The 26,971-nt window shown below is 39.4% G+C and overlaps 1 protein-coding gene across 1 annotated transcript in view; it reads right to left on the minus strand.

Moving 5' to 3' along the window:
- The window catches only part of SLC45A4 (solute carrier family 45 member 4), a 62,531-nt gene that overhangs the window by 25,925 nt on the left and 9,635 nt on the right, over positions 1 to 26,971 (minus strand). Inside the window, exon 2 of the mRNA XM_059466012.1 lies at positions 10,128 to 10,746. Within this exon, the coding sequence (XP_059321995.1) occupies positions 10,128 to 10,371 (244 nt within the window). The 5' untranslated portion in view covers positions 10,372 to 10,746. The remainder of the gene's footprint in view (positions 1 to 10,127; positions 10,747 to 26,971) is intronic.

A 26,971-nucleotide genomic window follows, 5' to 3' on the forward strand; every position in this document is an offset into this window, starting at 1 on the left:
AAGGGAAGTCAACCCTGCTGCTCACCACAGGCCCAGCCATGAGCTCTGAGGCGTCAGCCAGTTTGGGCTTGAAAACTCTGTTTCTGGCATAACTCTGTTGCTTTCAACAGCAAGAAAAGGAAATAATTTCTCTTTTAATTTCATACAGATGACAAAGTTTCCTTCTGCTCTTATTTAAGGTCAGTATTAAGTAAGCTTTACTTGCTTTGTGTTGGAGGGTAGGTTTAGATTGGATATCAGGAAAAAATTCTACCTGTGAGGCCCTGGCACAGGTTGCCCAGAGAAGCTGTGGCTGCCCCATCCCTGGAAATGTCCAAGGCCAGGTTGGACAGAGCTCTGAGCACCCTGGTTTATAGTGGAAGGTTCTCTGCCCATGGCAGGGGGATGGAACTGGATGGTTTTGAAGGTTCCTTGCAGCCCAAGCCATTCTATGATTCTATTTTACAAAGGCATTAATGCAAGGAATACCCAAACCCTTTTTTCTAAAGCAGCACATGTAGTGCAAAACCACTACTAAGGTGATAAACTGACACCAAAGTCTAGCAACCAGAAATTTATTCCTTTAAAGTTTTGCAGAATAATGACTTAAGGGGAGGAAAAAAGAGCACAGCAAACTGCCTCTGCTCTTCTTTTCTGCTGCAGCTTGGAAGAAAACAGCAGATCAGATATTTCAGTGACATCCAATCGCTGCACAAATTGTTTAAATTGCAGCTGAGTATGATAAACAATCAGTTTGAAGTCACCTGATGCAGTCCATGTAAGACAGCAGGTATGCCTGTAATGACTCTTCCTTGCCAGAAAATGTCTGGCTTGGTATGACACTGACTCTGACTTTCCATATCAGGCAAAGAAAACATAATGAATACCACAACTGTCTCCACTACAACTAATTAACCCCAGTAAACAATCATTTATCTGAGTACCCGAGACACTTTGGTTTAAATTCATGAAGATTCTTCCCCGAGTGCCCAAGTTTAATACTAATTTTAGAATATGTAATTTAATATTTATTTTCCTGCCACCTACATGAACTCTTAAAGGCATGAACTTGATCTTTACTCTCCAAAGAAATACTTTACTTTCCAGAAGTGTCCAGATATAACTTTTGTAAGAGGTATTAAAACACTTCCAGATCAAGAGCTCATTTAAAGCAGGATATTTTTGGAATTTGCAGATTATCCTGGGGGGGTGGGGGGGGGGGGGGGTGGGTAAGCTCAATTCTGATAGACTAAATTATTGAAAGACTATTGTTTACAGAGCAGCACAACTGATAAAAGCAGGAAATTCATGTTTTTATACAGCTAATACAGAGAACACATAGAAAATGATCAAGATCTGTTTATCACTTAAGCCAGAAAGAACAGACACTGGGATTCAGGGGAGAATAGAAATTCAAGGTGAAGATAATCTGAGCAGAAGTTATACAAAATTTATGGGCATAATAAAAGCAATTGCACAGCCTCATGATGTGACACCTGCCAGAGACAAAGCTTACACCAAGGACAGAACCAGGCCACTGCAGGGACTGAGCCTTTCTGTTCACCCTTCCCTGTACCAGCACCTCCATGGGGAAAAGCATTCTTGCTCTGGAAGTGTGTTAAGACATTTTTGAGCCAAGTGTGGAAGCTCTCTCCTCACATGGAGCACTCCAAAAAGTCTGGAAAGATGGCACCTAACTTTGCTGTAGAAAACTGTAGCCCAGCAGTCACCATTCCCTAAAAATAATAGAAGCTAGATTCAAATTCTGCAGTTTACATGCTCTGTATCTACTACCCTGGAAAAAAATTCACCTAGAGGCTCCAACTGAAGAGCACCGAATGTTAACAGAGTTGGGTTCATCTGTTTCTGGATAAATCTGCATCTGTGCTGCTCTGCAGCCAGCTACTCAAGACTTCGGGGAGAGGAAAATGTTTATGGAGTTACATGAGCTATAGGAGATTTATCCAAACCAGTGCAGACAAATCCATAACATGGATTTTCCCTATTTAGTTAAATGGACTTGTATTAAATATTATCAAACTGAATCAGTAGCACAAAACATTTCCAATAATTTCTTGCAAAACAGCCTGCAGGAAGTGTATCTGAAACCTCTTCAGCTGTTGTTTGGTGAAAAGAGGATGATTAAATGGGGTCCCAGAGGGCCATCACAACAGAAAGACTCTTGCAAGATCTTGCAACAAGCACACAGGAGACTGAGGAGAACTGAGCTCAGGGGGCTGCAGCTCTGACAATCCCATATTAAAACATTACAAGAGTTGGCCTGCTAACAGTCTTTTCATTGCAAAAGTGGCTTTAATCCTATTTCCTTGAAAAGTAAGACTCCTGTTCACTAACAAGTTCCCAGCTATTCCCTTTCTATAACCTCTCAGTCCACATTGAACAGAAACCCACTGAAGTAAGCTGGGATTGCCAATGCTAGGAATCCAAATCTCAGTTGTGCATCTGCAAGTCTCTGCCACCAGAACCCAATCCAAGAGCTAAAAGGTTTCTTTTTACAGTAAAGAACAGGCAATTCCCTGCTGGAAAACTGCCCTGGTGGCAATTACTTTGTAATAAAGGAGCATGGAAGCACTATCATGTTTCACCTGTTATTGCTATGGCAAAGTTACCACTTGGTCAGAGCTGAGGGTCAAACTCAAATTCTGAGCAGAAAAATTCATGCAGGTACATGCAAGGCTTCTCCTGAGTTTTTGTTCCAGATGAGGATGTTTAGACAGAAGTACAAAGAGATGTTGGGCATGTAGTGAAAAGCAGATTAAGAGAAAGGGTTTAGGCTGAGAAAGATGTTGCATAAATGTGTGTTTAAAACCACTCAATTTTAGTGCATTTCCAGGAGGCCAAAGTCTGTCCCTACTTCTCTCATCTTTTTCTCACTACTCACAGGAAATCTTAGTAAAAATCCAGGGATCCTGCAGTTGCTTTATTCCCATCTGTGCCCATTTCTACTCTAGAACTGCTCATGAAAGCAGCAGAAAGGCTTGTCTTGAGTCTCACAACAAGGTGGGGCTGGAATGTGTGAGAGGAAAGAATTTCAAGTCAGCCAGTGATAAGAGAAACATAAAACCCTGTTTATAATAGACTGAAAAAAGAATTTAACGCTATTAGCTGATATGAAAATTTTGTTAAAAAGTTCTTTAATTTAATAAGGTCCCATACCCAGTTCACCACTAAACTTCCAGTTAGTTAGTTAGTTAGTAAGTGAACAGTTTTTATTTTTGTGCTGTACTAGATCTTTGAGCAGGAGAAAAGGAATTTGGAAAAGAGAGGGAACAGAGATCTCAAAGTACACATAAGTCAAGACAAACAGTTCAGCCTCTCCTAACCCTTGGCTACTCCAGATAAAAGGTAGGAAGCATGCTGGAATATCTACAGGTAGGAAGAAGCAGCTACCTAAGGATAGAGACATACATTTCCTTCTTAGAAAGTGATTATTTTTGGAGGATTCAAGCTCTTCTGACAAATCACAGGCTAAAATGACTATTTCTGAAGGAAAAGAGAGGATTTGAAGAACAGAGGTGACAATGAATAAAAAATTGCTTTTAAACCTCCATCCCTTGCTGACAGCATGCATTTTCACACAGTTTGCTTTACCTGCACTGTGCTGCTTCTATCAGCCCACAGTTTTCTGTTCATATTTCTTGTGTCATATACTGGTCACTTGCTCTATCCTCAGACCACACAAACTCTAAAAGTGAAAACTTCTGAGGATTCAAAGAGTGTTCACACAACAGATTTTACTGTGAACACTTTATGCTAGGGGGGGAAAAACCCAAACCACATTAACATTCCCTCAGCACACAATTAAAAGCTCAAGGAATTATGAAGCTTATTTTAGAAGTAGCTTCTCCAGTGAGCCTTATTCAGCCAAAAAAAAAAGGGAACAAAAAGTTATCTACTGGTAAGTAGCAATAGGAAACATATTTCATGCTATGGGAGAAGCCTGTGAAGGTATTTGCACTTAACTTCTCTCTCCTAGAAAGGCTTTTCATCCAAACTCACAGTCTGTAGGACCCTAGAGCCAGCAGGAATCCTCACATTACCCAGCTGAAAATCTGCCATGTGTTATCAGTGGTGCCTCTGAATGCCAGATTCAGTGTTACTTAAAGAAAAACAGAACATTGACATAAAAAATGCTGTAAAGAACAGCTCTTGCACAACTGCCAAACTGCATGGCATTTGCCTTCATATGGAAATAAAGCACATGCTCCTAACTGCCCCCAGGATTAAAAATCTTAACAGTTCCACAGCATCTTTCTTTTAAAAGGGCTTTAAAAATGTCTTCAGCCCAACCTTCCACTAAGGCTATCTGTGTTCAAAATCTGGGCTGCTATTGCTTCGAGGTCAAAAGATATTTTATGTAAGAGTGATACATGATATGAAAGCCTGTTTGCTTGTTAGTTTAAAAAAAGTACAGTAAAATTAGTCTTACACAACCCCTTAGTGGGCATAAAATTAGTCAATAAGTAAGAAAAGATGGGTGGGGAAGTTTTATAGAGCAATTAACATGTGCCTCAGGCACAGTATTTGCAGTCACATACATTCCACCACAGGAGATGTGAATACAAACTTTACAGGATCTTACAGACTAACTGAAGCTAACAAGGCTGAAAAAAGGATTGAATTGTCTCTTATTCCAGGTTTTCTGGATCCACTGTATATTCAGTTCTTGCCCTCAGGTTAGGTGTGTTACAGCCCTCTCTTGGGACAGGTCAGCTCTTAAGCCATGAATTCTTCCAAAGAGAAATTGAGATGCTGCAGTTCACTCTCAGCATCAAATGCAGCCATGCCTGGGAGCAGGGATGCAGCTGGATTGAACAGGAATTTAACTCTGGGAGTAAAAGCTCAGGTTAGAGCAACTCAGTTTCTTCCTGGTAAGACAAGGTAAGGTAGGACACAGCTGAAATGGAAGACGAAGCTTTGCAGAAAGGCAGTTAAAAATACATAACCTTAATGTAACCTCTGGCAGAGATGAGGAATAAACTCAGCTCCTGGAGCTGAGCTGAAATAGACTCAGTGCTGCTTTGTGCTGAAGAGCTTCCTCCATCTGCAAGACGCTTTCCAGCCACTCAGCTCTTTTTCATTTCAATTACAGGCAGCCTCTAACAGCCCAGGCAACCCTTTGCTCCCTTCTTCCCCAAGAAATCTTTCAGGTTTTTAGATTCCCTTTCATCTCAGGCTTAGCCTTAGGAAGGCTATCCTCTTCCACAGGAATTGAGTCAGCAACTGATACCTTAACTCCTTTGAAGAAACAGACCTAGAAGCCAATTCATCTGTAACATTTCATGCTTGGTTTCTAAATACATCTCCATAATCTCCCTTTACCTACAAGCATTCTTCTCAGGCAGGTATCAACATACATTTCAATGGAGAGTCACTACAGCAAAGTAAAATAATTCACTCTGGACTATTGAATCTCTTCTGCATAATGAGTTCTCAGCTACCACAGAGATTTCTCAAAATCAGCAGTTTGAATTATTGCTTAGCACACTTTTTCCATACTGGCAATTTCACATGAACTAGATTTCAGGACCCTTTATGCACAGTCTGCTAAGCTTTAGGCTGGATGAATTTTGAATGTTAGACAATTTCTTTTTAAATGAGATATTATATATAACTGCTTTAGCTGTAAAATAACAGCCCAAACTCCTGAACAGCTTTCCAATGTATATGAAACTAGAGCAACTACAGCATTTTGCTGATTTGAAATAATCTAATGAGAGAAATAATTTCCAAACAAAAATAATCTATGATATTCTGCTCTGTGTAGCTCAGCCTTTCTTTTTAATAAAATCTAATAATTAGCAGTGACATATACAATTTCCAGAAATTCTATTTTTCAGTGGCCTAAAAACAACGCTGATGATCAGGGTTAAGCTAAAAATGACCAACTTCAATATTTAATAGTAGACTAGCCAATGTTTACTACAGGAACCCATTAACTTTCACAGTAAAACAAAGTGATGCCATCACAGAGAGGCACTCAGATATGAAATGCATAAAAACACCCAGCTATTCCTGCAGCATACCAGACAAACATCCCTAAATTTAAGTGACATTATAAAGGTAAGTAGCACATGTAAACTCATTTTCCTTATGTTTCCTTCTGAAACTATGTAAATGTACATAGATACTTTTAGAGAGCACCAGTGTAATATATTTAATTGATGCAGGGAAATGAGGAACAGCTCTGGTGCTGACAGTCACTTCTGGGTCTATTAACTATTCATAAAAAACTCAATAGCATTGAAAGAGCCTTTGAAGCAACAGTAAAGGCTTGACAAAGCTTTTATCATATTAAATATAAAATGTGAATTCATGTTTACAGCCACCACTACTCATTACTCAGACAGTGAGTTTTTCATGCTGAAAGCAGCAGCCACCCCAAGTCACAAAATACAGATTTTAAATTTTTTTTTTCTTCCATAGTTCTAATGAAAAAGGTACAGAGATCTTACCTTTCACAAGAACTAAAATGTATTTACATCTTGTATTAAAACCAAAATTTTATTTGAATTAAAGTAGAAATAATCTGAAGTTGCCAAGTTATGTATTTATTAATGGTTTGGAGTGTTTTTAACAGAAAAATGTATTGTGATTTCACTGAGTAAGTCTCTTCAAAAAGCAGTTTCTCCAAGTTTACATCACACCAGTCTTTGGTTTCTCCTCCTTTTACTTTTATTCCTGCAAAATCCCATGCAAAATAAATTTATCATGTATCCAAATCTTCCATGAACTTATGAACTGGGATGATTTTAGAGACTTAATCCTTAGAAGCCAAGTTTAATGATGGAAGAAAATACACTACCATTTATAACAATAGCAGGGATTTTAATTCCCTCTCACAGATAAGCAGCACTAAGTACCAGATGTTTCAGAAGACAAAGGCCTCATCCTGCTCCTATGGAATTTGTAGTTTCTGTGCAGGGAAAGCAAACAGCAGTGTTAATAGTCAAGAATAACGAGTCAGTTTCTCAAAATCCTTGGACTCATGAACAAGTAAAACTTAAGTTCTGAAGGTGCTGAAAGCTTATTTTCTAGTAAAATTTAACACTGGCTGGTAGAAACTGCTTATTGAACAGGTCCCAAAAGAGTTAATGTAGATTTTTTGAGGTTATAACTTCTGCAAGTGTCAACTAATATAATTTCATCTGGACTCTGACTAGAATTCTCATATTTGGCATTTTTTTACATTGTTTGAATTCTCAACAAGTTCACTGCTTCACTTTGAATTCTTAAGCTGCAAATGCTAAGACACCAAAGAGCAAGCTGTAATTAAAAAAAACATGTAATATATACTTGGCTTGTACTTGTTGCTAGGCTACTAAAGCCCAGCTATGACTACAAGGCTGTCAGAGATTTGGAGCTGCATTTCTGACACAGCAATGTAACATCAATTATAGCAATAAAGACAGTGATTAAGGTCAGAAATTAGAGTTTCTTTCAGTGGGGTGCAGTAATTTGGGTGCTTCAGCACCTTTCCAATTCACAGTATGCATTGAGTCAAGCAGTTTTCACTGATGCTTTCAAGTTCTCTTGTTGAAATTTCAGAACTTCAGGAAACTTAAACACAGTGAGTTCAACCACCACTGAACTGGAAAGGGACCATCCAAGTGACCATCTCCTTCAGCTGATAACATCTTGTGGCTTACAGAACAAGTAGGACAGGTTGGGCATCTGCCAAATCATAACTACACCTCTGATCCAGGGTACTCAAACTGCAAAGAAAGTCAAATACTTGCAAGCAGAAAGTGTGTAACACCATATTAATGTGGCTAAGGTTTTCATGATGATATCTGATAAGAATATCAGATTATTTCAGTGATCAAAGTTTTCCCAGGTACAGAAAAGCACAGGCACACAGTGAAAAGTTTAATTGTTAATATTCAACACATTCTGTAAAGAGTCATCTTTTTTTGGATACCCAAGAGGCTTCTTGTTCTTCAGTGTATTATAAGCAAAATTGGTTGGGTCACTGCACTTCCCCAAGTGCCAATTCTCAAATATAGTTTCTCAAGTCAATTTAATCTCACAGAAACTGATCTTTGCTTTTACCAAAACAAGAAGCAAAGGGAATATTACATCAGTTCAACAGCTATATTGCAACCCCCTCCAGTGAGGAATAAATATAGTTCCTGCTGAGGCAGACAGATGTTGAGGTTGATAAAGGTAAACAGAGCCATGTAAGAGGTAATTAACAAAGAGGCCAGATAAGTCACCCATGAATAACTTAACCCTTCAGTGAATCCAACATTGTTTTTAGCCCTGCTGAGGGCACAGAATCCAAGCAGAAAGATTTCAATTAGCTCCCAAAGCACTGACATTTGTAACTGCTACCTCCATTTCTGATCTCTGTGGCTTGGAACATCACTGCTGCATCCCCACAGACTTTGACAATGTGCAGCTTTGTCGATTTGCAGCTTTTCTAGAAATGGGAGCCCTCTTCTTCCCTTCCCCCAAATCCCAATGTTATTTTGATCACTGGAGTTAGGGAAGGAAGGGAAGAGATATTTTTCAATTATCTGGAGGAAACAGCTAGAAAAGCTCACAAAAGAAATGTAAACTGGAAGACAGGTCAGTAATTAGGAGGATGGTTTATTTACTGTCTGACCTTACCCTATGGTAAGGTAAAATCAGCTTAGCCAGCCATACATTTTAATCATCCAAATGCCAGCACAAAGCAAGCAAACAAAAATGTACAGGTCACTTACAAAAGCAGGGATCTTCCCCATGCAAAGCAGGATGCAAGTTTTTGAGTTTATGGTAGACAGTTATTGAATCAATGCTGCCAGTAAAAGGTACTGAAGTCTCTAAATCTCAGTTTACCCAGAAGGTAAAACCTCAGAACAATTTATGAACATTGCAAACATTCCTAGATGAAGCTGCATCTGTTTTATTTAGCAAGTCAGGTTGATCAGAAAAGCTCTTTTTTGGAGCTTTTAGAATCTGTTTTAACTATGCAAACAACAGATCCGTGAAGACCATCTGATGAGCTCTGAAAATTAACATTTTCAGGAAAACATAGAGGCTTCACTCTTCAGCATCTCCCATGGCACTAACTGTACTGATTATTCACTCAAACCAGCTAGCAATTTAATATGAAAACACATTTTTAACTGCAGTGAGACTGCATGAAAGGACTTGTACATCACATGCTCACAAGATGAATCTAAAATGCCTTTTTCTCATGTCAAACAAACAAAACCCCCCATGTGATTAACTCAAGATGCTAACCTCGAAATTTTTAAACAATGTTGTAAATAGTATTCATTGAACATTATTATTCAGTTGGTTGAGTGTTTCTGTTTGGCCGCAGCTGAGCAAGCTGTAAGGCACACCTGCACAGGTAAGCCAAAGCAAACATAAAATATACAAATATATAACAATTGTACAGTGCACACACATGGTTGGTTTACTCCCCACTCAGTCTGGCATTTCCATTCTGTGTCATGTAATATTTTCTGATATATGATTGACCACTTTCTGTATTTGATAAAGGCAGTATCAGATACTCTTAATAATGTAAACAGTTTATTTGAAACCTACTGAAAATACTCACCATGAAATTTAACACTGACTACCCCTATTCTAAATCACACCATTCACCCCATTATCATCTAAGGCTATTGGTATCAGAGTTTATTCATGTGTATTCACATGCTGTAAACTGCAGATTAATCACACAAAATAAGACTCTCTAGTGGTTAGAAATAAATGCAGCAGTTCACTGGAAAAAAACAATTTATCTAACTGTTTAGATATTGTAAAGTACTGTAACCTGAAGCATTTCTCCATAAATTAAAAAAATGCTTCACTGCAATCCTTTATAGCCTAACATTGTTTCTAGTTTCTAGGACACTTACCTTGTAGTAGAGAATTTTAGAATTAAATCAGGTTACATTTTTTACAGAGGGAAACAATATTAGACAGAAGATGAATGAATGTAGAAATCCTTCCCACTTTAACATAATCACACAGCTGAATCTCTGCTACAGTCACTAAGGAAAAAACCAAAATCCTTTTTACCTTGTGTACCTGTAGCTGGCAGATGCATCTTCCCTCTTTGCCTGGCTTCAATCAACGCAAATAAACATAGAAAGCTTTGACTCACAGAAATGAGAATTACTTACCAATTTGTAACAATACAGGTGTTACCAAAGCTGTCTCCATGGCATAACAAAATTCCCTGCCAAACATTACTGCACCATGCATCACCCACAGGCGTATCGGTATCCGGTCTATGGATCCTTCACTAATGGTCTCCTCCCTACTCTCATTCTCCTTGGTTTCTGCTTTCTGAAGCTGTGCCACAGGTAGATCTTGAACTTGCATAGATTCCGAGTCAGCATTCTGAGGAGCCATTTTCATTACCATAAAAAATATATATCTTTGTTATATCTATATAAATAATACTACCATAACTCCACAAACAAGTTAGGGTGTCTTCTCTTTCAGCTTCTGTTCCTCAGGCAAGTAATGCTTATATTCCTCTTGTACAAACAGGTATCTTGCAACTTCTTGTAGAGATACGAGACATTAAGAATGAAAAGCTATTTGGTAAGAATTTCAACATATGGCTTGCTGGTTTACTGTGAGTTAGAGTTAAAAATCCATAATTGCCATTCAGTTAATACCAGTTTCATAATTATTATTGAAGAAGTGCTGAAGTTGTTATTCGTGCTACACAGAGGTGGAAAGGCGACACAAAGAGGTGCTCCACTGTTAATCCCCATCGAGTGGCTGATTAATCTGCAACAAAAAGCAAGCATTTAAAAATTTCAATAGGCTTTTTCAGGATATTGTGTCCCCCCCTTAACCATATAACCTATTTCCTGCTTCATGCTTTCCATTGTCCTTGCCTAGAGTAGGGTCCTTTATTCCACGTTCCCTCCTACCTCTGCACTTTCCATTGAAAAGCAGTTGTGCCTTGTATTTAAATGATGCTTTACTGTACTCCAGTTCCTCTGGTTTGTGGTCCTACACAAAGCCACAGAAGAATGTCAGGGTACTTGTCCAAGATCCTCAGAACACAAGAGCACAAGACTAAAATTCTGGGAAATTTAAAGCAGGTTGCATTTCAGAAACAGTATAGGATATTCCAGTTCTATGCCAGGAAGATGATTCATCAATTACCATGGTCACACACACACATCTCCATTTAGATTTTTGGAACTTACAAGTTACTTTGCAGTAATTATCACACCATTTTATACTGAAGATATTTCTCAAGGAAGTATGAGCAAAATAAGCCATGATGTATTGATATTTAAATATTTAAACTTTAATGAAGATATACACAGCATATGAATTCATCTTCTTTCTGTACATAAGACCAGACCATCTTACTCCCACATCCTGTGAGGCTGCTGAAATTTGTGAAAGCAGAATGGTACAGTATCTTCCACACTAAAATTATTAAAATATATTCTAAACAGGTAAGACAACTTTCTTCTGTACCTTCCCTCCTTTGTGGCACAGACAAAATCTAAGCAGATGTACAAATACTGCACCAGGCCAATCAAAATGTGTTTAAACACTCAGGAGAAGAAAACAAAGCTTCTTATAAAAAGTAAGATAACATAAAGTTTGTATTAGAAGGATGCATGTTTACATCTCTGCACACAGGGTGACTGAGCTGTGACCCCAGCACAAAACCCCTCAGGGATGGTTCCATGAGTGCTGGCTCTGGCAGCAAAGCTGGCCTCAGCAGAAGTCCCCACTCTGCAATTCCCCATCTCTTCAGTTGTGGCCACAAAAACTCTTTGTGGGCCTGAGCACACACCAGATCATTAAGTGGTGAGCCTAAAACTGAGCCTTAGGAAACAGAGGCCATGGTTGGTGTTTAATCACAAGAGCTGCTCTGTTTCAGTGGGACTGAGACACTGTTCTACTGAAAGTGCATCATGAGAACACCATCTTGAGCACTCCCTCCTGCTGACACCCTCCTGAGAGTTGTTTATTTTATTCTTCCATTCAAAAGCATCTTTTTTGGTACATGTCTTCTTCCAGGCTCCCCAAGATTACTGGAACTCTCACATTTGACCACCTCAACAACAAACTAATGCTAAAATTTTATTTTGAGCTGGACAAATCTTAAAATTACATGAGAAAGTTAAAATAAGTTACTGAACTAGAGTATAAATCAAGTTTTAAGTTCAAGGTTTTATCTATAATCATTAAATAGCTCAGAACAAAAAGGACTTGGAAAGCATTTCTCTACCCACTCAGAATTAACAGAAATTAAGATGTAAGTAGTTTATCATAAATGTAAAGTAGTCTGTGTATTAAAAAAACCACATCCACCTTACATAACATGAATTCTAAGAGAGTAAAGCCTACAAAATACATGTTCTGGAGTAGGAGCAATTATTTTAATTACACACAAGTCATAAAATGTTTAACTGCTGGCAGACTCAGGCATCACGACATTCAGTAGAATTTGAAAGGATACATGTGAGCCCTTATTATCCAAACCTCAGCAGAACATCTATGTTGCATTACAGTCTAAGGGTCATGGATTACTCTCCTGCACATGGTTTAAAGGTTTAAACAGTCTCTTCTGTTTTCTCACTCCTGATTTCCCCTCCTGTGAAGGATTTAATTCCCTTTGCCTAAACACCTCCTTCCATATGCAGTTCCAGGGTGAGGCACTGAGGAAGGCAGCTCATCATTCCAGAATGTTCTGTGCTGCACTGGGGCAGCCTGCACATGGCAAGGAGGATGACACCAAGCCAGGAGCATTTGTTCTGGGAAAGGATAAAGAGGCAGGACAAAAGCAGATATCTGAGATTTAGCCCATTTGAGCAAGGCTCTTTAGGGATGACTGAAAAAGTTATTTCTGAAGTGGAAGATGATGGGGAGTGATCAGATAATTTAAGAGCCAGGAATAATGGGTGGTAGATGGAGGTAGACTTTGAAGCTGTAATTGACACAGATAAGAACAGCACATTTTAAACATGCCAGAAAAAGCAGTTACAGTGTTCAAGTGCAATAGGAGGAGGCACAATGGACAGGTTTTATCTAAAAGAACAGAGAATTACTGTTCCATTATGTCAATTTTGTGGTAAGCACAACGCTAGACTTCCTGCAGCACTTTCATCTGACTCCAAGTGCACGTCTAATACAAGAGCCAGAGAATAACAAGAGCCTCTCAGAAAGGTCTTCAGTTCTTTCCTAAGCCCTGCTCAGTTGTGTTCATGTTCATTTTAGACTGATATATATTCTGCTTCTTTTTTTCCAAGTTCATTTTGAATTTGGCAAGATTGAATACTGGCATTCTTTCTTCTCAAAGAGGGAGAGAAATTCATTTACCTGATGGAAGTAAATATAACAGAGGCTTTTATGCAGCAAAGAATACCAAGGTAAATGGCACCTGAAGAGAAGCTGGATTAAAATACCAGTGCAGAATTCTCTGATGTCTGCATCCAGCACTAATTGTTTTTCATGGCTGGTTTTCAAGGGTATTTTCATAAGTAACAACAAATAAAGCAGAAAAAGGAAGAATTTCATCCATGGGAAAAGATTCCTGTTGGGCATTGTACACAGGTTGGGTGTGAAGAGAACTTTAGATACAGAAATATTTCTGATCTTGCCGAGTGTTTATGGGAGGAGGGGACTGATGACACTGGCTCTTTGTCAGCTAAATTGCACATATTTTACTCTGACCTTTGGCCATGTTTTAGCAATGACAAAAACATATAAAGCAATAGTTAATATTCCAACAAAACAGGTGAGTAATATAGTCCAAAACCTAATCTGTAAGCAAAATTTTATAAAGCTTCTCAAATTGCTTCCAATCTTATCTTTGTTATACTTTTACTACCTACCTTCCACTGAGGCATAATACAACTGTGTCAAACACAAAACATGTTACAGGCTTGACAAATGAGTAATCCTCAAACAGGAACTCTTCACAGACAGAGCCTGTAAACCATCAAAGAACCAAAGGAAAATCACTGCCTTTCCTCAGGGCTTGCCACAGAAGAGCAAGTGTTATATAGGTCATATCTGTAGCCCACAAAATTTCATGGTTTTCTTTTCCCTAGGGAGCACTGTGATGCTTAGGATGCACAAAGAGCTCATGCTACATAATTATCCAACATGATGCCTCGGGCAAATGACTTCTATCACACATCTCAATGTGTTTTTCAGTTCAGGACTTGGGGGTTTGACAAGCAGTGTTCCTGCATTTGTGATGCCACCATCTGGAGGTCTGGTAGCACACCCATCAATACCAAAATAAAATGAGGTTAACAGTGATCCTGCCCAAACTGTTTAAGATTGAACTATTTTTAATGCATGTTTCCAGATCTCTCTTGCTAACACGGAATTGGAATGCACTGTTTGACAAGTAACTAGAATTTCTGAACCAGTGCCAAAGAATATGACTGTGAGCTGTGGAGTACACAGCACGTTTCAGATAATCACAAATGTATTTTTCTGAGCTGTAATAAACCTGGCAAGTAGAAAACAGTGAAATGGGCCCAACTGGATTCCAGGAGAAGATTTCAAATCTTTCAGGTGATTTTCTTCCTATAAAGCCATTGGGCATTTCCTCAGGCATTTATTGGTGTAAGAAACAATCTCAGAAGAGATGGTGTGCACTGATTATAAAAACCAAAGACAATGACAAAAATAAGCACAGCCTATGAAAAACTGGAATGAGCAAACTGAAAACGATGGAAACACTTCTGCCCAAGCACTATTGAATATCTAAGGAAAGAAGGAGAGGACTGAACAGAGATAAAATACCCCTTATCTCATCCTCTTCTTGAAGTTTATTGCATTAACTTCCAGTCATTCATGTAATTATCTCCTGCCTTCAAGATCTGCCCCTTCCATTATCATGAGTTTCTTTAACATGCAAGGGTACAGACTGACCAAAGCTGTCTCAAATCATGAAGAGCTGCATTCAGTTTTGCTCACAGGAATTATTTTCTAATGATGTTGGAAATACACTAATTCAAAGATTCTACAGTTTAAATTAATTTTATCTTCTTGATGAGGAGAGGAAGGATGAAGAGACACCTTGAGCCATCACTGCATACAATGACTTTTCATTGCTTATCACTACCTTCCCAAGGGAAAATAGCTAAGAATCAATTAATCAGTTATTACAGAATTTAAATAGGTTTTAATAATTCTGGTCACAGTTGTCATCATCACATTAAGACATGTCAGTGATTCATTCTGCTCAACACATCAAAAAGCCCCAAACAACAAAAAACCCCAAGTAGCTGTACTTCTTCATGAAATTTTCAAATATTTACTTGGAAAAAAAGAGTAAGACTGCAGAAGCTGCCAGTCTAATAGGAGAGGATTTGCATTCCTCCCCAGAGCCTTACAACTCACCCTCCTCCAATGCTTCAATGAGTGCATCCCACAGACATCCACACTATCTCACCTGTGAATCATATCAGATTGACAAGCCTGTATGTTCCCAGTCATTCCATTTATTTGTCAAATACTTTTCTGCCAAGTTGGTTTATGTTCAGGTTTTCAAGTAATCTGGCCATATCTTGAAGAGTTATCTAGATTGATTTAAGTTTAGCTTTAATATTAGCATTAGAAAGAAAGGTATTCTGAGTTTATCTGTCTTTTCTTTAGGCTGCATAAGTGTTTGGCTGAGCACTTCCACCACCATGTTGCAGACAAACTTCACTTATTATTCCTTCCACAATTCAATGTGAAGTGCACAATGGGTTCGTCTTTGGCATCTGACTGGCTTGTGAAAGGACAAATCATTTGGGCTTGTGCCTTTCCAAGAGTAAAATAGATTTTGACCAAACATAATTGCTGGTGTTTTGAGTTCAAATGCTCTGTGCTCCACCACACCAACAGACAAAGAGAATGCTGCTGTAAAAGAGCAGTTCTTAAAGGCAAGACTAACCTTCAATCCCTCTGCAAGCATGGCTGCACCACTTTACAAAGCCTTGTCCATTCCCAAAATACATTAAAAACTACTCTGTAAGATCAGGCAACTGATTTTGTAAAGAAATATGACATAATAAAATACATCACCTGCTTACACTCTAGGTTTCTCCTTCACTTTGAGCTGGTACAAACAAGTGCTTGCTCTAAGAGCACCATTCTGCTCTTCCTTTTCTTTGCCCCTTGTTCCTCACTCCCACTGCTTCCTGTGCAGCTACACAGCAGCACAGCAGTGAACCAGACACTGTAACTGATCCAGGCTGAAAACAAAGCTGACAAAAACATGTCCAAGCAGCTAAAGAAATCCTTTCTAAAATCCTGTTGGCTGCAGGGATCCACACCACAGTGACAGGGAGGGAAGTGTCCCTTTAGGCAGCAATACCCAAAGCCAGGGTGAAATTGCAGCTCACAGAGGAAAGGAGCTGTTGGTGGGTCCCTGAGGCTACAAGGTCAAAAAGCAAACTCATCTGCCCAGCTCCAGACACCTGCTGAGCAGGAGGATCCTCAGACATGCTGGCAGACCTCTCTTGTATTCCCCTTGTACTGGCCAGATGCAAGGCAGAACAGCACTGGCTTGGCCAGCAGGCAGCTATTTTCTCCCTGGCAGTTCTGTGGCTCTGTTGCTAATAATTAGCTGCTGTTTATAGTAACAGAACTGGTGACAAGGGATGTTTTTTTGGCCCATGTCAATACTGAAGTGTTCAGTCACTGCACTAGGAAGAAAAACATTTAGAACACATACCTGGAAGTTTTGGCCCAGCTGCATAAATGTGCTCAGCTGCCCTACTCGAAGTTCAGAGGAAGGATTTTATCCTTCTGTGATCTGATGAAGTTGTTCCAGCATAAAAGTGTAGACAAACTCTGTGACTTTCTATATAGGTGAGTCATAAGGCCTTTGGTTCAAAAGGGCAGCAATTATAGGCAGGGAGTTGTTTCAATTCTCTTTAAGACTTCTGTCAGCTAAATGCAAACATTGAAAGCTTTGTAGCTACTACTTTCTAAAAACAGAACTGTATTAACCCTATCAGAGGGGGAAGACTACACTTGTTCAGGAATATTTTTTTAAAAAATCAATTATATTATGTATTACTTAACAACATTTCCATATATGAGCTGTGTTACTTCCAGATTCTGAAAGCCAATCTCTCACTTTAAAACAGTCTTACATTACCCTGGACTGGCCTGTTGTGAATCACAAAACCCTGCCAAAGGAAAAAGGTTAAGGCTAACTGGGTGCAATAAAGAACCACATTTGACATGTCCTAACATCTAATTCATCATTTAGGTAATCAAAGGCATTGAAACACAACAGCATAAACCAGCTTCTTCCACAAGGACATCTTGCCCAAACAATCCTATGACTAATACTGACTGCAGGTCAGATTCTTAGCAAGTTCATCTTGAAACCTGAGATTTGAAAAAAAGAAAAAAAGAAAAAAAAAAAAAAAGAGTAAAGAGCCACTGGAAACCAGCACAGTGCTTTTGCATCATGACCTACTTTTGAAGCTACCACACAATTTAGGCCACAGAAGCAAGGTCTGGGCAGGGGTAAGTCATTCTGCAGCACATTGTGAATTAAAACAATATGCAGCAATCCACCTCACACAGAGAAACAGCATTTTTCCCACTTCTTCCAACACAAACTTTTGTCTGCCTTCAGGACTCCTCACACTCTAAGTCAGTTGATGTCTCTTAAAACCTTGCTGTTTAAGCCAAAACATGATGTTTCTAATACAAATTCATCTGAGAGAAGCAGATGATGCTGGCAGCTTTTCTACTCTTAACACTGAACATCTGACATCCTCTACTCCCCCAACAAATAAATATCCAAACCACAACTCAAAACATAAAAGGAAGGGTGTGAACAGCTTGATTTTGGAAGGGTTAATGAAGACTTGTTGCACCCTTTCCTCAGTATGTATACAAAATTCCAGAAATTATTAAAGCCTGACAGGCTTACAAACTCCAGCCCTGCCTAAGTTAAATCTTCCATAGAGTTTCCTGCTTCCTTCTTTCCACAAAGCATGGCCTTGACTAGAACCCCCTTGGCTTTCCTGGGACCCTCTTTCCACCCCTCACGCTTACTCAGCAAATGACCAAGAGGAAGATTCTGGCTCCTGCTGGAAGAGGTGGTGCTGCAGTCACAGATGGCAATCTGGGCAGGACAAACTCCCCAGGTGGGAATTTTCCTGCCTGGACACATGAGGAGGAATAGAAAGCTCAAGAGCTAAGGTGGAGAGGTGAAAGTGCTTGTGACATTAGGGAGAACAGCTTTGTAAGACAGCTCTATTTCATCATTATTTGTATTTTGGGGGCCAAGATAATTTCTCCATTCATTACTGGGAAAAATAAGTAGGAAATCATGGGTCTTTATGCAATTACTGCAACATTTCTGGGACGCCATCTTTTTAAGAGAGATCCAAAATTTAATGTGAGACAGACTTTATTCAGTGGATTGGATATTATACTGCTCCCTAAAGGCACAGCCTGTTACTAATATTAGATCAGATTACATTGTTAAATCACGGCTGCTGCTGTTTTTAGTAGGAAATAGTTCATTTTGTTAAACTGGAGAGGTGTCATTATCTGATTTAACTTGTATTTTGATTTACTGATATGTAAAAAAGTCATATATACTCACATTATCTTCATGTTTATTAATACAGATACATGAAACAAGTAAACAGCTAAGGGAGAATGTGCATAAATAGCAGTGAGAAGCCTTCAGAGCTAATGGAAAACCTAACAGCTGAGACCAGGGCTGCTGGGAAGAAAACAAGCACTAAGAAGCAGTTTCACAGGACAGCAAACACATAGGCATGCCTGATTTGTGATGGCTGCATCTCCAACTAGCAGGTCCTACACCCAAAATTAGGTAAAGGGCAAAACAGCAAGCAATAAGAGCTTTCAAAACCAAAAGCTAGCAACCAAGTCACCACAAAAGCACAGAACTCAAAACCTCATGGGGACAGAGATCACTCAGGCCAGTGTGTAAACATGGTGTTATGGGCTAACACTGCTGCAAGGCAGTAAGAAAATTCACTGATTTGGTCAGATAAGCACAAACTTCACTCTGGCTTGAGCTAAAGCTATGGTACAGCTTGGAATGTCCTATTAAAAGATCTTCAAGTTTTTAAACCATGTTGACCCCAAATGTTATCTCCCATCAGAATTAAACAGATTTTTTCCCTCTATCTCTGTGAAGTAGAACAACAGAAGAAAACAAAATTAAGGCTATCATCAGCAAACATCTTAATACACAACCAAGTGGATTAACTGCACCAATCCCACCTTCCTGCAGAAGGAAGGGCAATGTCTAACCCAGCAGGGCAGGTGGTGCCAGAATAATCCTACTGGGACATTGTTCCCAGTAGCATTTTTTTGCAAGTTCTTTCAACCAAGGCTGTCCTCACAATTGCAGTGGGAAAAATGGAATTCACCAGAGCAACCTTTGCTGATTTTCCAGAATAAGAAATACTTTCTATAATAGGTTGAGACTAGAGTTTAGCATGAATATTCATCCATTAAAAAAGTCAAGCCAGGACTGATTACTTAGACTGTATCTGCAAAGTTAGACATCCCTTGCAGATGCTACTGTGAAAAGCACATTATTTCCACATACTGGCATTTAAACTAATCACATTCACTGCCTAAAAATTCACAGGCTGGTTTCTTCAGGCTGCAAATACTTCAGAAACCCAAATACTGACAGAATATGTATTAGACAATTACAGAAGCTATTCAATAGATCAAGACAAAAAAAGAGCACAGCGTAGATCTTCATAAGCCGACTTCCTCTAGCATATCATTAATGTCTGCAAAGTCTAATTCATTGGAATTATCTTCAATTACCAGTCCTTAAACGCATTACCATCATTCAATCTCAGAAAACTCTGTTAAAGGAAGCTTTTGAAAACATCCCCAGAATTTTGTTCACCCTCCAACAAAGAGGGAGAAGTCAGGTTTTGACCGGATTTTAGTAACTCTGAGGAAATATTTACTCCCTCAGAGAAAAACCAAAACAACTCAGAAGAGGGTTTCTCACATTTCAGATTCTCCAAAGGGTTTGTAAACAAGTACATATAACTGGTTATATCATCTTGCACTAAGTGCTCTCATTTTGCCGTGTTTGAGTGGACTCACAGATCAAAGGGGAACCTCATCACCGTGATTGCTTGGTAAAGAAACCAGCATTTACAGCCTAACCTGCAGTCTGAGCCCACACCGACTCATCTCGATTGCTGCAAATTGTCTCCTGTCAGCACAAGGGAGAGAGATTCCTTCTCTTCCCCACGCAAGCTTTGCCGAGATTCCCTCCATCTGAGCCAAGGAAAATACTCCAACACCCCCTGATGAAGTATTAAATGGAACTCATCACTTCAGTACTGAAAGAAAGGAATAAAAGGTGTTTAGAGATAACATTTATTTCTTTCTTACTTCCTGGCACCAAAAGAATTCCACCTCCTCCTAAATCTGCTGCAAAGGGTGTGGTAAAGAGCTGCTTTCCACCCCTCTGGCCCCACATCTGCAATGCACGAGGTGGTGCTAACAGAGGAAACTGCAGGTTTAGGGTGCAGCACCTTCGGTAAACACCTCCAGCGCCTCCCTTTAGCAGCACAAATAATTACAAACAAACGTGGAGAAAGCACACTCCATAAAAAGGATTGCTGGAGCACTTGAGCAGATCCCTGCTCCAGTTTTTGAGGCTGTCCCAAATACCAGTGTGACAGACGTGTTTATGTACACTGCCATGAAGTGGAGCTATTTGATTTCGTTTCTCAATTATTTAAATAAACATTTGAACTGACCTAGCAGTGATGCACAGCCTGTGTATTTTAAGTAAGGTGTAAGATTACAAAACAAGACAAACAAAATTAATAATTTCCTCTTAACCCAAATAATTATTAAACCTTAAAATCAGAGAATTACTGTTTGGTCAATAATATGGAAAAATCAGCACTTTAAAGGGTTGCATCACCAGACTGATTTCAGACCTTATTTACAGCATTTAGGATCAATACAGTAAGAACTTCCACAACCAGTACTTTTAACAAAGAAGGGAACCCACACCACAAAAGAGTTACACTGTAGGAGACAGAAATACAGGTAATAAACAGACTGTATTTAGGCCAAGTTATAACCCATCCATTTTAGTGCAAATAAAATGCTTTAGATAGCTGGTTTATAAGCAGCCCCAGAGAAAGCTGATGGTCACATTTAAGAGCAGCTTGATCAGGACATTTTGATGTTGGACCATGAACAAATGCTATTTTAGAATGTGTTTTGCCAAGCTCTAACCCTGTTAGAACTGTCAGGATAAGATATTTACTGACATGTACACTAAAATAATAAGAGGTTACAAGTGCTTGGCAGTTGGACTCGATACATGAAACCCAGCTAGCAGGGCAATATTTAGAGGACACAAACCTCTTCCATTTGTGACTCTGGAGAACTATGAAATACTTGGCAAAGGCTTGCCAGAATTTGGCATTTTTACCTAATTTGGGAATGACTGTCAGCTGCTCTCCTCTTAGAGGATGCACAAGCTCCAGCCTCCATGCCACTTCAACAGCAGACAGACATCTGGACACTCTGGGGTGAGACCTGCAGCACTCCTGCACCACAGAAGTGTTTGTACCCTGCTGTCACATCAGCGCCATCGCTGTAGAGGTTCCTGCAGGTGGAAATATTTGAAAGCAAACCCAACAGCCAGTGTAGGCTTAGCCCTGTCAGAGTCTGACAATTCAGTCATGCTCTGTCAGCCCCAACAACTTTTCCTGCATTCTTCCTGCAAAGCAGACAGCTGCCATGCTCCAAGGGAAACTCAACATATAACCCAAGGGACAGAGCTGCTCTGTGAGATGGAGGCAGATCTCATCCATGGGACTCTAAGCATCCTCATTTCATCCAGATCATGGGTCCTGCACCTCTCTAAGTCCCCACAGAGACAAGTTTCCAAGGCAGAGTGGTTAAGAGGAATCAATGGTTTCAGCAGCCGCTCTATATTTGTTACAAGGCAGCTGGGACTACCACAAGCAGGTTGTAAAGGCAGTAGAGATGCTAATGTACATTTAAATACCTTGAACATTGGTTGCCCTTGTGAGATATTATTCCCAACTCCTGCCAAACAAAACCAAAACCAACCCACCCAAAACAACAAGCAAATGCTGTTTGAAAGGCATCTAACCTCCCAAAAGCATTTTATTGGAGGTTACTATCAGATAACACAGACGGATTACCTAAAACATCCTCAGTGAATTAATCTTTCTCATGCTAAAGCTGCTTTTCTTGAATATCCATAAGAACAAAAACATTGTTGCAAGAGTGTCTACAGGACTAGGCAGGCTTCTTCTAGGAAGGGGAGATTTCTCTGCATTAAAAAGGTATTTCAAATCAACAAGTCATAGCCAATGTTAATTTAGCTGTAAGATTCAAAGTGATTGCACTTGAGTCGCTCTGCAGATCCAGGGCTGCTGACACAAAGAACAGGGCAGTGAGAGGTTCAGCCTATACAAGCACGATTGATTGTTTAGAAAACAAAGCTAATCTAGTGGTTGTTTCTTTATGCAAGGCTAATTGCATACCAGCTGGAGTGCCTTTCCAGATTATTCTCAGAGGCAGAATGAATTTGTGGTCAGATAATATCACAGGTATTTCTCTAAGTAGGCAGAGCTGCTTTAATGTGTACAGGCACTGAAAGCAATATATGTGAAGTGCAAAACAATGAAGGAAACACCTGAAGTGCACAAAGTAGTTTGATACTGAAGTGTAACAGCTGAGCTGGCAGGTTATCCTACTAGACATCTAATATCCTCAGAAAGGGATGGGATCCTCTTTGCAAAGTGCACTCAGAGAACAAACAATCTCTTTTGCTCATTCTATTACCCTGGATAGATCCTGAAAGCTCAAGCCAAGGGGGAAATCCAGAGAAAGAAGTAGAAACCTGAACTGCCAACAAGATAAATTTGGCTTTGTGCCTTTATTGTTTAAAGAGACACCAAAATACACGTGCAGTTAGTGTAAGCTATCTTCAGAGGGAGGAATGTAAAAGGGACTCCATAGACTGAGTGTAAATAACAGCTACAGCTTCAATTCAGGACTGAGTGTCTCCTAATAATTCTAAAAGGCACACCAGCTACAGCTTGGAGAGTGGGGGCTGATTTGAAGGATAAACAGGAACAGCAACATCTTGCTCAGATAAATCTTTAGAATTAGTCTAACAGGCACCTAACACTAAAGGGCCTGAGCTCAGGGACTGTAGGGCTATTCACAGAACAGAGGAAGAACTCACCAAACTGAGCTGATCAGTGAATGCTGCCTTCAGTGCTTTGGGGCTACCTGCTTGTGCATCTCACCAAACTGACAGGAGTATTCTCTAAACTTGAGTAACAGCATCTAACAATAGTGTGGGTTTCATGAAGACAGTTCAGTTAAATAGCTCTCATTCATAATCTGTCATCCACACACCTTTACTATTGTGCCTAAAGTCTGTGCTTCCATCACTGACTTTTCCTCATCTTGTTCCACTCACATTCAGTCTGGATTCATCTCTGCTGTTCTGCTCAGATGGCAAAAGAAATACCAGGGCAAGAGTTTTAGTCTCTACTCTTTTCTGTGGTTTATTCATCTTCATGGTTTGGCAGCAGCTGTTGGGAACAGGCACACCAAGACAGGGACTCAGCTCTGTAAGCTCTCAGAGCTTTCTGTTCTCTGATCCTAAAAGTATAATGGATGCAGAGTCTTCTCACTGCTCCTCTGGAAAGCTGAGCCTGACCCCACAGTATTCCAGATGTCACATTTCCAGATCTGTCACTCCTTGCAACTTATTATTCCAAGATTCTACTTGCAATAATATATTAAATTTCTCAGTTTTTAAAATTGTCTTGATGTTTATCTTTGAGGAGATGGCAATTGCCCACAGCAGCATCCCAAGCAAGGAGCATCACTAATGGCAGAGGTCAGACAAAGGATGATGGGAGCACACACACACCTGGCTGAAGCTGCTTGGTGTTCCTGACTAGATAAATTTCAAAGGGATGTTCTCTTTCTGTGCTACAGAAGAAATCAAAGGCTTGCATCTATGGGAAGAAATGGGGGAGACCAGGAGGACAGCTGTCATATCTACAAGGGGGTGAGGTAAAGTTACAAAACTGAAGTCAGGTACTTGAATGAATACTGCACATATTACCTAATCTCAACATTTCAAAGAGTTTTACATCTTCAGACTATTTCTTTAAACAACTGCTCTACTTTTAACTGAACACTTTCTCTTATCAGTTTATTCTGGTACAAGATAGTGGCTTGGCTCCCACCCCAGTTCCCATGAAGATAGTTAACACTTACAGATTCCTTTCTCTAACATCACAACCAGCTAAATCCATTAATCACATGTGGAATTGATAAGGGGTACAACATTCATTCCTGAATTATTTTGCTGTCTCATTGTCTGCATGGCATTTATAAGTACAGACTTGTCATTCAGCTTTACCACTCCAAGTCCTTGAACAGCAGACAAAAAGTTGTTACCTTCACAGAGTGATACATATAGTCCTAAGTATTTGAAGTGCTACACCTGCTTGAAGTATACAGCTGTTAAGAGCAGGCAAACCAAAAATATAAAGTGAATGAGGCTTTGAGGAACTGGCAGTTATCCTGGTGACATTAACTTTGCCTGGAATTTCTAAAAGCCTTGTGTAAGCACTTTGGCATATTGGATAGGTTGTTATAGGCCTCTGGTTCAAGGAAGAGATTTTAGAATTGATTCTAGACAAGCAGAATTGCCTGAATTGGGTCACTCAAGAAGTCTTCCAAGGAAATCCTACTCTGAAACACTTGAAGGCTTTAATAAATTAGCAATCACATAGGATTTCACAAGTCTTAATAAGCAGTAGGATGTGCCATGCATTCCTGAATATATTCAGGCTCTGTCAAACTTTGATGAAACCATAACTGAAGTGGGTGGGACACTCAGACTTAAAGGACATTACAACAGCTCCCACAAATTTTGCTGTGAAGAGTAGCTGGAGTACTCCATAACAGTATTCCCAAGAAAGGTTTCAGGAGCTTTCTGGTGTTGGTCCAGAAATATTATCAGCCCATGCCCTGAGAGCAGGTTTACTGAACAGGGATCTCTTTGTAAGGTTTCAAAAGCATAGTGTGACATAAAACCAAAAACCTAACAAATATTTATTCAAACACTACTTCCTGATAGTGGTTTAGAGAAAGGATTGCACATTTTTTAGGAAGACCTGTGGATTCCAGCAGAGAAGCACAACCCAATCAGTTCATCCTGTGGAAAGGAGATATTCTCACCTTTTTCCTAATGTCCTTTTAAAGGTGAGGATCACCTCATATGACAAATGATTCCTCATCAAGCACAACAACATTCAAGCCAAACACTTCATGAGCAAAGCATGCTGTACATCAAATTGAGCCAAGCAGAAAAAACTGAGAGAGGAAATAATCAAAAGGACAGGAACCAGAAGACATGACTACAAAGTCTGATGGGCATGGGATTATTTCTAAACAAAGTCTTGACTGAGAGTTTCAAATGTAGAAGCTGTTGAAGGAGCAGCATAATGTGAGCTCTCCATGAGGAAGGTAATGATTAGGCCAAGTTAGAGAATTAGAGAATATTTTCTGGATGCAATGGGTAACAGAAGTGCTATTATCCATTACAGGGAGGACAACAGCAGGTTCGCTCCTTCCTTGTCCCATCCATGGATCAATTTCTCATGGCTCTGCAAGCTGAGGTTGCTCCCTGCCATTCCTTCATCCTCCTTGTGAGCACACAGAGTTTCCCATCTCCCAGAGCCCACAAAGGCACAGACATTTGCATGTGCTGTGTGTAGGTGTGAGCCTTCAGCAGTAACACAGGAAGCTGAGGAAGAAAACTATTCATTTCTTGTAGCTTGTGAACAGGAAAGTACATCCAGTATTTGACTAACAAAATCGTAATGCAAGTTACTGGTCAGTTCAGAGGTATTTGACATTTTACACTTTAGTCACTTGTCAGAGTGAGGAAGCCCTTAGGGTGATAAATTTCATGCTTAGTGAACCTTATTTTAATGAAGTGCATGGCTTGCCCTTCTGGGCTGTATTTTGTTTTGGCAGCTTTACTGAGAGCATTGTGCTTAGTCATTTTACTTTTTCAATTACAGGACCAGCACATGCAATAAACTAATGTTTTTATCATTTGAGTAATCACCTGACAGATTTTCAAGAGGAATAAGATTTGATTAAAGCAATCAGCACTTAACCATAATATATCCTTAACTGTTTTAGGTTTTAAGAGTCTAAATAGATTTGAAATAATTTAATGTTGCTTTGTACAGCAGTCAAGATTTAACAGATAAAACAGGGACACCACATCCTTGTTATCTCATTTAAGTGAAATCCATTTATCTTCCTGTTAAGTTATTATTCTTCCAGTAACAAATTTCAAAGTTCAATGTATTGCCTCTATACAAAGACTTTTGCAAAACACATGGGCAGACTTTGACCCATAGACTTCTTTGGAGAAGTACATATGATCATATAGTAAAACAGGCCTAATTCAAAAGGTCACTTCCATTTTGTTTTAAACCTTTCCTTTTAAGGCCAAAGATATTTAAATTTAAATTTCAATTCCATATTAAAACAGCCATGATGTGACACATTATTATACTTAACTTGTATTCTGGTTTTCAGTCAAGCTGCAGTCAGTTTATGGGGTAGAGAGTTAGGGGATAACAATGTCTTAGTTTATCAGGAAAAAATAAAACCTGCAGGAAAAGAGTTCACATGGTGCCTGTAAAATTCTTCCTACTTATCTGTAGTAACGTGAACAGCAGCGTGCATAACTCAAACAAGTTTTTTGCTATGAAAGCTTTTTCATCTTCCTCCGAGGACTTTGTGTGCCCTTGCTCACCACTCATACATGAAGTCTGGAAAAACACAATGAATATAAAATGTGCAACTGAATTCTGTATTTTACCCAATGAAAGAATACTTGTCATGTTACAATGAGCATCAACCAGGCTTAAACCTTCACTGGCAAGGAGAG

Source organism: Ammospiza nelsoni, chromosome 1, assembly GCF_027579445.1.
Source record: "Ammospiza nelsoni isolate bAmmNel1 chromosome 1, bAmmNel1.pri, whole genome shotgun sequence".
Classification (NCBI taxonomy): Eukaryota; Metazoa; Chordata; class Aves; order Passeriformes; family Passerellidae; genus Ammospiza; species Ammospiza nelsoni.